The 12,482-nt window shown below is 40.2% G+C and overlaps 1 protein-coding gene across 3 annotated transcripts in view; it reads right to left on the bottom strand.

Moving 5' to 3' along the window:
- sec16b (SEC16 homolog B, endoplasmic reticulum export factor) overlaps positions 1-12,482 on the bottom strand; it is an 86,262-nt gene that overhangs the window by 36,620 nt on the left and 37,160 nt on the right. For all 3 annotated transcript variants that reach the window (XM_062977765.1, XM_062977766.1, XM_062977764.1), the window contains exons 15-16: positions 9,124-9,229; positions 6,189-6,329 (exon numbers count right to left, since the gene is read on the bottom strand). In XM_062977765.1, the coding sequence (XP_062833835.1) occupies positions 6,189-6,329; positions 9,124-9,229 (247 nt within the window). The remainder of the gene's footprint in view (positions 1-6,188; positions 6,330-9,123; positions 9,230-12,482) is intronic.

Here is a 12,482-nt window from a genome sequence, read left to right on the forward strand (position 1 = left end):
CTTAAATTAGACTAATTGTATTATTATCAAATGAAACACTATAGATAGTTCATAAGCCATTCAACTAATTTACCTCTCTGTCACTTCTATCACTTGCGTCATTTTCTACATACATGGGGAAAGAGTGGGCTTCTTCTAAAAGTTTGTACAGCTGAATCCCTTTTTAAGATAAGACAAAAGTTCTTGACTATTGATTGAAACAATCCCAGGCCTCTTCTACACAACCATATCATCCAGATTTTCAAATCAGATAATCCACATTGTTGCTTTGAACTGGATTATGAGTCTATATTGCCATATAATCCAGTTCAAAGCAAATAATCTGGATTTTATATGGCAGTATAGAAGGGGCCCCAGGCCCCTTCCACACAGCTGAATAAAATCCCACATTTTATACTTTGAACTGGAATATATGGCAGCATGGACTCAGAAAAACCAGTTCAAAGCAGATATTGTGGGATTTTCTGCTTTGATATTCTGGGTTATATAGGTGTGTGGGAGGGCCCCTTGTTAACCTTGATCAGGAGACGAACTCATATTTAAGATACTGCCAAAGAAATCATGATTGCCTATTTTGATATCTCAATGGGATACTCTACACAAGGTTTTTGAAATCAATGCCATATAGACCTACTTTTGAAAAATATCCCGATTTTCAACTGGTGCAAAATACAGTGATGCTAAAGGTAACTAACCATTTGGTGTATATCTCCAATTCTCCCCTTTCTAACTAGAGAAATTCATATGCATTAACAAATTTGAGAAAAAATGAAATACAGTACTTGCACCCACAAGTCTTCCCTGCCTGAATAAAATCAAGCATAAATCGGATATTCATTCAGCAATAAATCCAAGTCAATAGAGGATTGGCTTTCAAGATATATTTATTATAAAGGATTTTTCAAGTTTCCAAAATTGCACAGGCTTTTACTTTCAGCTGCCATCAAAAATATGGAGGATTCAAACTCACAACCTCTACTAATGCTACCATCACTGTTATATTCAGGAACCGCCTCTGTAATTAGGGTATTGAGAGAGTCACACGAGACATTTTATGTGAGGAAAAACAGATTGTTGTTTATTTGTATTTGAACAGTAAAGAATGTGTATCGGTTTCAATAACAGTAAAGATGTGTAGTGGTTTCAATAACAAGTTAGGCTTTTCTCTTATACAAGATGGTTCTATAACTTGGATTCTGTGTAAATATGTTCCTTCACCAAGGAAAAACAAATAGGACAATTTAAACTTTTAAATCCACTTCTTCTGGGATTTAACAGCAACACTCTAGACCAGGGGTCAAACTTTTTAAACCGAGGGCCGATCCACAATCCTTCAGACTGTTGAGGGGCCGGATTATCATTTGAAAACAAAAATACAAACAAATTCCGATGCACACTGCACATGTCTTATTTGTAGTACAAAAACAACAACAACAAGAAGAAGAACAATGAAAGAACAATACAATATTTAAAAATTTTAACCAACATACATTTATCAGGATTTCAATGGGAAGTGTGCTCCTGCTTCTGGCCAATGATAGTCAAGTTAATTAGGATTGTTGTTGTTGTTGTTGTTGTGTGCCTTCAAGTCATTTCAGACTTTGGGTGAGCCTGTCTAAAATGTATTTATTTATTATTTATTTATTTACTGCATTTATTTACTACATTTGTATCACACCTTTCTCACCCCAAAGGGGACTCAGAGTGGCTTACAAATTATATGTACATACAATATATTATATTATTAGCATAGTACAATATTAGCATTATATATTACTATATTGAACTATACTGTAATATTATTAGTAATATTATATGTAATATACAATATATAATTAATATTATTATATGGTATTATTATTAGTATTATATTGTATTACATTATAATATTATTATCAATATTATATGTATATACAATATATTATATTATAAAACTCAGGGCTAGGGCCAGGTAAATGACCTCAGAGGGCCGCATCCGGCCCCCGGGCCTTAGTTTGGGGACCCCTGCTCTAGACTAGAGAGTCACAGTATAGCTCTCAGCCCATCCTTTCCTGAAGGCCTTTAACTATATTCCTCAAAGAGGCTTCCTTTTCAAACACAGTTCCCAAAACTGTATATCTTTTTTTCAAAACTCCAACCCCCATCTGAAAAAGACTTCTTTGGCTGCCTAGCTCCAACTGTCACTTTGGCTCTGCCCATCTCCGGTTGCTAAGCAACTTCTCATTTGCATCAGCCAGACTGCACCCACTGCAATGGCAGCCTGATCGCTCCACTTCTGCAAGCCTTGCAAGGCAGGCCACTCACCAACCCTGTAATGTAGGCAAGATCCATTACACCAGCCTATACGATGCTCACACCAAATGTAACAGAGAAAAACTGCATATGAAGAAGTAGGTTTGTGTGGACAAAAAACTATGAACAAAAAGCTAAATTAAAAAACTATTTATCCTTACCAGTGCTTCTACATTCCTTTTCCCCGCCTTTTCCCATTTTTATGCTGACATGTTTGAAAACAGAGAAACAGGGAAGAACGTCAGTGTTTTTATGAGTTTATGTGACAGCTGAAAATTGTTGTACTACAAAAGGGAGTCTCCTATGTGAAATGTGAATTATTTTATCAATTTAACACTACTAGTGTTGGTCCCAAAAGTACCTAGGTATAGGTAATTTATTCCAGGAAAAGACTATCCATCTTTTACAAAATATCCACTTTGCTTTTTCAATTCATTGCCAGTTTGGAGAGACAGATAACTGTGACTTTGAGTTGCTGTGAGTTTTCCGGGCTGTATGGCCATGTTCCAGAAGCATATTCTCATGATGTTTCGCCCACATCTATGGCAGGCATCCTCAGAGGTTGTGAGGGCTGTTGGAAACTAGGCAGTTGGTGTTTATATATCTGTGGAATGTCTAGGGTGGGAGAAAGAACTCTTGTCTGCTTGAGGCAAGTGTGAATGTTGCAATTGGCCACCTTAATTGGCTTAGAATGGCCTTGCAGCTTCAAAGCCTGACTGAAAACTCACAGCAACCCAGTGATTCCAGCCATGAAAGCCTTCGACAACTGTAACTTTATCTTACATGTTGCCAGGAAACTGCAGTCCACAAAAGGAACTTTTCTAAGCTCAGTGCTAAATCCATGTTTAGTATAACAGCCATCTACCAGATTGTTCAGGAGTTAATTATTTTCTCCTAAGCCTATGTCACAGAGATAATCAATAAAGTGTACAAACTTTTCCGACGATTTGAGATGGAAAATGAATTGGTGAATTATATTATAAAATGGGCTAGGAACTTTTTTCCTAACATACAGATGGAGCAGTGGGAGATGCTGCAGTCAAAGGGTCTGAAATTGATTTCATTCTATGATCTGAAGAAGAATTCTTACAAAATGACATATCATCAGTATCTGATACCAGAAAAATGTGTCAAAGATGTATAAAGGATCATCAAATATATGTTTAAAATGTAAGAAGGGTTCTTTTATCAAATGTGGTTGAATTACAAAAAAAGCCAAGAAATACTGCATTTAAATACACACTATATTGCAAAAGGTTTTGAAGATAAATCTACAACTTAAAGCCTGAACTTTTTCTCCTGGGATTGATGGAAGAGCAACAAGAAGAATACTACTTCAATATATGGTAACAGATGTTAAAATACTTTATGCAGAAAATGGGAACGTGATTTGATTTCTACTAAGGAAGACTGATTGCTAAACTTAATGACTTGGCAGAGATGGGTAAACTTTTTGTTCTAATTAAAGAAAACTCCTCAGTCATGTTCATGAACGATTGGAAACCCTAGCCCCTCCTACACTGCCATATAAAACCCAGATTATCTGCTTTGAACTGGATTATATGGAAGTGTAGACACAGATAATCCAGTTCAAAGCAGATGATGTGGATTATCTGCTTTTACATTCTGTGTTCTGTGGCAGCATAGAAGGGGTAGGGGTTGGGAAATGAAGGTGGTTCAATGATTGTTGATTTTACCAATTAATATTCCTGAAATCCATAGAAGAAGCACAATTCATTGATAAAAAGGAGAAGTAGAATTTATGGGTTAAATTAGAACGATCTATCCATACACATAATAAAAGTGAAAAATGTGTATGTGTGTATGTGGAGGAGGTGTTCACTTACACAGACAGCCTCCCACCTCCACAAACAGCTCTTGTTCCCACTGAGCAGGGGACACCAATGGCCCTCCTTCCACTGACATGCAGGTTATAGCGAGCGCCATGAACATGGAGCCCAAACCCTGCCAGAGTCCTCCACAAACACCATTCTGCCCCCCACCCAAGTGAAGGCTTTCATGTGGGGACAATTTCATCCTAGATGTTCTGTTTCTCCTCCAGAATGGACATCCCAGGGTTCCTTAATTTGCATGACCCCACCCAATGCTTCTACCTTAACCCTTTCCTACCGTTTCTATGGCACACAGTTAACAGAGGAATTGATCAGCAACTGAACATACTGGAAAGGTTTGGGGATAATTCACCATGATTTGCAAGCGTTCTAGTTGACCTACATCCAGAGAGCACTGTTAACCCGACTAACAATGGATTTGGACCAAACTTGGCACAGAAAGGCCCCATGACTAACTGAACATACTGCAGGGATTAGTGGGAATGGACCTTGATTTTGGGACCTGTAGTTCACCTACATCCAGAGAAACTGTGACCCCCACCCACAATGGACTGGTACCAAACTTGGCACAGAGAAGCCCCGTGACCAACTGAACATATTGCAGGGGTTTAGGGGAATGGACCTTGATTTTCGGAGTTGTCGTTCATCTGCATCCAAAAAACACTAAACCCAGCTGACATCAGATCTGGACCAAACTTGCCACACCGACCCAACATAGCCATCTGTGCATACAAGCCTGGTTTGGGGTGACTGACCTCAGATTTGGGAGTTGTAGTTCACCCTTATCCAGAGAGCTCTGAAACCCAGCTGACAATGATTCTGAACTAAACTTGGCACACAGACTCAACATGGCCAACTGCGAATACTGGCAGGGTTTGAGGGTGACTGCCCTGGGAATCTGGGAGTTATAGTTCACCCTTATCCTGAGAGCACTAAACCCAGCCAACGACAGATCTGGACCAAACTTCAGTGATATTACCTAACATCCCAAAACAAACAATGCCTTCTTCTAATAACTGGGACACCACCGGATTCCCAAGTTAGTAGAAAATATAGCTGAAAGTCATCTTTCTTTTTAAACTAGTTAGTTCCTTATTAGAACTATTAGGAGGTAATTTTTGTGTAGTTTATAATTGATAATGTGTACTTTGTGTTCGCTAAATGAGTTTTTGAACTGCATTTTCTCTAGTTCTTGTAAAACAATTCTAATCCTCCTAGGTCACTGTACCAAGGGAGAATCCCTTCTCCCTCAGCATCAATAGAAGCATCCATCCCTTGCCATCTTAAGGGTATTTTCAACAGGATGAAGGCATATCAGCTGCTGTTTACCGTTTTTAGAAGAAACACGCAAAGCTAGAGTCCACATTTAACAGCATGTGAAGTTTGGCCACTGGTCACTCCCATTACATTAGGATCATTCACTCTTTTATCTAGGCCTACTTTTTATTTTTTGCCCTATGCAAAGAACTATTACATGTAATGGCTGAGACGTGCCTTGGACTGCAAGAAGATCAAACCAGTCCATATTCCAGGAAAAGATGCCTGGCTGCTCACTGGAGGGAAGGATATTAGAGGCAAAGATGAAGTACTTTGACCACATCATGAGAAGACAGGAAAGCTTGGAGAAGATAATGATGCTGGGGAAAATGGAAGGGGAAGGGAAGAGGGGCTGAGCAAGGGCAAGATGGACTGGCTTGACCTTGAAGGAACTGGGGGTGGCGACGGCCGACAGGGAGCTCTGGCGTGTGCTGGTCCATAAGTTCACAAAAGTTGGACTGAACGAATGAACAACAAAAATGCTTTTGTCTTTAAATTCATCAACTATCCAATGTGCACAAGCCAGTGTGTCAACAAACACATACACTTTTCATAACAAAATCCCATCTCCACCATGTGTGATTTTTCATAATTACATTCTGAATAGATACCTGAAATCTCATAGATCAACCCTTAGGAGGATCCTAACATACAGAAAGCAATACATCTGGAAGAGATGGAGGTGGTTTTCTCTTTACCATCACTCATCCATCACCAAAGACCTACCTTGATGACTTGTTCCATCAGGACAAGGTATTTGTTCTGGTTCTGGGCAAGGAGTGCCATTCCAACCCCTTCACAGTAATGTAAGGCCTGGGCAGTGAGGCCATAGTCCACTAGCTGAGAAGCATACATGAATTTATATACCTGAAAAATAATATTAGGATCTGTCAAAGAAACACTTTCTACAAATGAGGAGTAAGACATGTGCAAAAAACGTACAAAATTACTTGCCCCAGCATCCCACAATGATCTGGCATCCCAATGAGCAATATAACATTAGAAACAATCGTATTTTAGTGGCAAAGAGGTTTGAAACAAGGTGCCCCTAGCATATGTTTGGGAACAATAATACTGGCCTGTCCTTGTGGCGTGGATCATTAGGAATGTGCATGAGAAAAAAATCTCAGTACTCAAAAATGATACATCAATGCTTGGGTATTGTTTAATTGCTTTGTTAATTCCCAGTACAAGATCAACCATAATTAAGAAATATCCTGGATGAGTCTTGATTCTCTTCCATTTCCAGGAATTTAAGACGTGGCTGTGGGACCAAGCATTCAACCAGTGAACAGTGCAATAATGATAATGGATTTATGGAATTGACAATTGGACAGGCCTTGGCCTATTATCTGGATTGAATGATTTTAATTGATGTTTTAATTATTAATGTTTAATTATATTGATTTTAATTGTATTTGTTTATTTTTATATTTATATGTATTGGCATCAAATTGCTGCCTACTGTAAGGCTACCCTGAGACCTCTTTTGGGTGAGAAAGATGGGATACAAATATGTGAAATAAATAATAAATCTTCATATTTCATCTCAAATAACAAACTGGGAAACTTGACTTGAGAGAGCAGTATAAGTATATAGTTACATCATAGAATGATATGACTACATAGGTGGAAGTTACTGAATAGAGTAACCAGTGTCAATTGAAGAGTACCTCATGGGTGCTCTCATGGGTGTGGTGAGAGTCATGAGTTTTAAAAACTTTGTAAATATTTAAGTTATCAATTTCTACCTTTATCTATTTTCCTGTCCCCAGTAGCTGTCTCACTGGTATCACTTAGGCAGAGGTTGCTTCACAGTTCACACCACTGTGGATCAAGGCCAGCCCCAAACACAGGCAGTCCCCGAGTTACAAATATCTGTTCTTTACCCATAGTTAAGGACAGGGTGAGACAACAGGAATCTACCTCTAGGAAGTGAAATTCACTCCTGAAGGAGTTATCATGAGGAAAAGATATCTCAACCAAAGCTTTATCATCAATCCTTATTTCCACAAGTCATTTTTTTTTCAAAATCCAATTATTACAGGGACAGAAAGCAGTGAAATCTTCTGAACTGGGGAAGAGACAGCAAAGCAAACTCCACAGGGGTGTTAACCTTTCCCTATGCTATCCAAACAAACCTATGGATCCTATCTTGCTCATGACTTGAGGACTGCCTGTATAGTAAGGAGACTCAAACGGCTCTACGCTGTATTTAATACGGTTTGACACCACTTACAACCACATCACATTGCCTTTTTTCTCCATCGTAGAACAATCCGCCGACATAACCAGCATGGATCCCATCAGATCTGATCAGATGACACACATATACTTCCAGTGGGACTCCGTGCTGCCTGCATTGGTGAACTATTATACGATGGCAGCTCTGAACATGAAGACTAGCTGTATTCAGATTGAAAATGCTAGAGACAGCGCAGGAGCAAGCCAGAACAGTATGCGTTCCAGCATGTGATGGGCCCCACCGCCCCACAATTTGACCCGCTATGAATTCCCTGCATCAAGGACCTCCATGTGATGAAGTTCTTTAACTGCCATGGTGCAATGCTAGTTTGGTGAGACATCAGAACACTTTGGCAAAGAAAACGAAAGCCCTTGTGAAGCTACAACTGTGATGATTTCATAGCTCTGAGCCATGTCAGTTAAAGTAGTGCCAAACTGCATGTATTTTATATTGTAGATCAGTGGTTATCAATGTTCCTAATGCCGCGATCTCTTAATACAGCTCCTCATGTTGTGGTGACCCCCAACCATAAATTATTTTCATTGCTACTTCATAACTGTCCTTTTGCTACTGTTATGAATCGTAATGTAAATATCTGATATGCAGGATGTATTTTCATTCAGTGGACCAAGTTTGGCACAAAAACCTGATATGCCCAAATTTGAATACTGGTGGGGTGGGGGGGGGGGGTTGATTTTGTCATTTGGGAGTTGTAATTGCTGGGATTTATAGTTAACCTACAATCAAAGAGGTTGAACTCCACCAATGATGTAACTGAATCAAACTTGGCACACAGAACTCCCACGACCAACAGAAAATACTGGAAGAGTTTGGTGGGCATTGACTTTGAATTTTGGAATTATAGTTCACCTACATCCAGCGAGCACTGTGGACTCAAACAATGATGGATCTGGACCAAACTTGGCACAAATACTCAATATGCCCAAATGTGAACACTGGTGGAATTTGGGGAAAATAGACCTTGACATTTGGGAGTTGTAGTTGCTGGGATTTATAATTCACCTAAAGTCAAAGAGTATTCTGAACTCTACTAATGATGTAATTGAACCAAACTTGGCACACAAAACCCCCATTACCAACAGAAAATACTGAAGGGATTTGGGAGGAATTGACAGTCATTTAGGGGAGATGTAGTTCACCTATCTCCAGAGAGAACTGTGAATTAATATGTGTTTTCTAATGGTCTTTGGCGACCCCTCTGACACCTCCTCGTGACCCCCCACGGGTCCTGACCCCCAGGTTGAGAAACGCTGGTGTAGATGTATACCCAATAACACAAAATTTGAGATTCTCTGTTAACGAAGTGTTTATAGACACAGCCCATTACACTGTGCTGGGTCCTAGGACATTCACTCATTCTTAAAGTGCTAGCTGCATGCAGAGGGCTTCTGTTACCTGGAAAGAGGGGATGAAAGCTTGCGAGTGCCGCAGCAACTGGCAGAACTCAAAGATCTCAGTCCTCTGGATGCACTCTGTCCTTGCAAAGTGGGAGAATTGCTGGCTGGAAGTGGAGGTGGGGAGGAAGCAAGATACGTTAGGGACAGAATGCAGTTAAGAGGAACAGCAACCAAAGTGGGATAGCAATTAGGCCATGGCTCTCTTCCATCCCTTTCTGTCTGCCCAAAATCTTCAAAGACGAAACTTAGAAATGGCAGTGTCAGGAGTCAGTGAATAAAAATTTTTTGTTCATCCCAACCACTATACCACATTGAGACTCCAAAGCTTTATGGTTAGCTGAGCCTTAGAACAGGAGATGAAGGTCACAGGTAAAAACATCATGATTCCACAGAAGTTACTTTAAAGGATTGGTTACATGCCTTGCTTGAAGATGCAAGAAGTGCTTGGTTCTGTAATACTAATGAGGAATGAACAATGTAAAGGTGAAAGGAATCATTACAATCCTTTCCTTATTATCCAGCCAGAGTGCCATCAGCATAAGTAGAGCTGTTGGCTCCTTAAATTGGATTTTTAACCTTAGCAATGGCTATTAAGGTGAATGAATAAATTGTATGTGGCAACAGTGCTCACCTTAAAAGGAAGCTGACCTCAGTAGGGCGTGTTGAAATCCAGAGATACAAACCTGACCTTTTGCACTACAATTCATGTGGCACCTCAGAATCAAAGCCCTTCCAAAAACCTGACTCTAACTGGTCCATAAAATACTATTTTTTATGGTAGTTTCTAGTTAAATAAATATTCGTTTGTTAACATCAGCATTCCACCAACAGCACACCATACAAAAGGATCTGAAAGATGATATACAGCAGTATTTAGTATCTGACTGTAATACGTGATAGCCAATAGGGATGAAGATCCACGAAATGTCAACATATGTACTACTGGTAGCTGAAATTTGACAGCCTTTGACGGAATACAAAAAATAGCTTTGTGGGTTTTTTTTTTTACAAAGTTGCAGCTGTCTTGGAACTTAGTGTAGTGCAATTTGTATAAACTACATTAATTTACAATCAGATCTCATTCATGTTACTCACAACTAAACCCAGTGGATTTACTTCCATTGTTTACATTTGCATATTTTGCAGAATAGTTGGATGACAACATTTCATTTGTACTCTCCACCGAACCAAGTCAGAATTGCTTGTATCTGGATTAAAAATTTAAAAACAAACCTAGAAGACCCTAGTTTAGAGTCAACTGCTAGCTATTGAAATGTATCTCGATATAGTGTGTAAATCTAGAACTTTTAGTAAAACAATCAACCCATTGTTGACATCCACAGGTCAGTCATAGAATCAAAGAATCCTAGAGTTGGAAGAGACCACAAGGGCCACCCAGTCCTCTACTCTGCAGGAACACACAACAAAGCATCCCCAACAAATAGACATCCAACCTCTGCTTTAAAAGTTACAGAGAAGGAGATTCCACCACATACCGAGGCAGCATAGAATCATAGAATCATAGAATAGGAGAGTTGAAAGAGACCTCATGAGCCATCCAGTCCAACCCCCTGCCAAGAAGCAGGAAATCGCATCCAAAGCACCCCCGACAGATGGCCATCCAGCCTCTGCTTAAAAGCCTCCAAGGAAGGAGCCTCCACCACACTCCGGGACAAAGAGTTCCACTGCCGAACAGCTCTCACAGTGAGGAAATTCTTCCTGATGTTCAGGTGGACTCTCCTTTCCTGTAGTTCGAAGCCATTGTTCCGCGTCCTAGTCTCCAGGGCAGCAGAAAACAAGCTTGCTCCCTCCTCCCTATGACTTCCCCTCACATATTTGTACATGGTTATCATGTCTCCTCTTAGCCTTCTCTTCTGCAGGCTAAACATGCCTAGTTCTTTAAGCCGCTCCTCATAGGGCTTGTTCTCCAGACCTTTGACCATTTTACTTGCCCTCCTCTGGACGCTTTCCAGTTTGTCAACATCTCCCTTCAACTGTGGTGCCCAGAATTGGACACAGTATTCCAGGTGTGATCTGACCAAGGCAGAGTAGAGGGGGAGCATGACTTCCCTGGATCTAGACGCTATACCCCTATTGATGCAGGCCAAAATCCCGTTGGCTTTCTTAGCAGCCGCATCACATTGCTGGCTCATGTTTAACTTATTGTCCACGAGGACTCCAAGATCTTTTTCACATGTACTGCTGTCTAGCCAGGTGTCACCCATTCTGTATCTTTGCATTCCATTTTTTCTGCCGAAGTGAAGTATCTTGCATTTGTCCCTATTGAACTTCATTTTGTTAATTTCGGCCCATCTCTCTAGTCTGTTAAGATTGTTTTGAATTCTGCTCCTGTCTTCTGGAGTGTTGGCTATCCCTCCCAGTTTGGTGTCATCTGCAAACTTGATGATCGTGCCTTCTAATCCTTCGTCTAAGTCGTTAATAAAGATGTTAAACAGGACCGGACTCCATGTCCTAGTCTCCAGAGCAGCAGAAAACATTTCTCTATTCTCAATGTGATATCCTTTCAAATATTTAAGCATGACCATCCAGTCCCCTCTCAATCTTCTCTTTTCTAAGTTAAACATGCCCAGATTCTATCCTATATCTGTGCATTTCATTTTTGATTTTGTAGCTGCACACTCAGGGAATGATCCTTAGTTTTTCTACTTCTATGTCACTTTCTTCCATCTACTTCCTGTGTCTGGGAAAATACCTCCTCCTCAGAGACATCCCCTGTATGTTTCTACTCCAAGACAGTCTCCTCTGCTGGATCCAAAATAACCACTTCCCCTTTGCACTTGCTGAAAGTATAACTACCCACATTCTCAGATAGGAACACAACCATTCCACAGTTACTGCAGTTGACTACATGAGATCACTCCCCTTCCATTTTTGGCAGTTTTAAGTAGAGAAAGGAATTGAAATGTGAGTCTCTCCCTCAAATTCCCTTTGCTAAATATCCACATCAAACCCCCTTTATGCCTCACTCAGTGTAGTATTGTACTTTAACACTTATCAAAAAAAAAAGGTGGCACTTTTTTCTTTGAGCAGGGTGGCAAAAAGCATGGGCATGGTTTGTTCCAGGAGAACCTAAAAGAAGCACCAACCCCTTGTACTCTTTCTGCCATGGTGCCACATCTGGCCTTTTTGAATGCCTGGGTGGAAAAATGACAGCTGTGTCCAGGGGCGGCTGACTCCCCAAGCCAAGATTAGTGCCTTCCCTCTCCATGGAATGACCCTTGACTTATCCATGAGTCAAGTCAAATTCCATAATTTTGGCATCCCAACCTGCCTTCAAATTATAAAAGAGGTTGACTTCTATATAAGTGGGGTATACATGGTACATCTCTTAGTTTC

Source organism: Anolis carolinensis, chromosome 4 (genome assembly GCF_035594765.1).
Source record: "Anolis carolinensis isolate JA03-04 chromosome 4, rAnoCar3.1.pri, whole genome shotgun sequence".
Classification (NCBI taxonomy): Eukaryota; Metazoa; Chordata; class Lepidosauria; order Squamata; family Dactyloidae; genus Anolis; species Anolis carolinensis.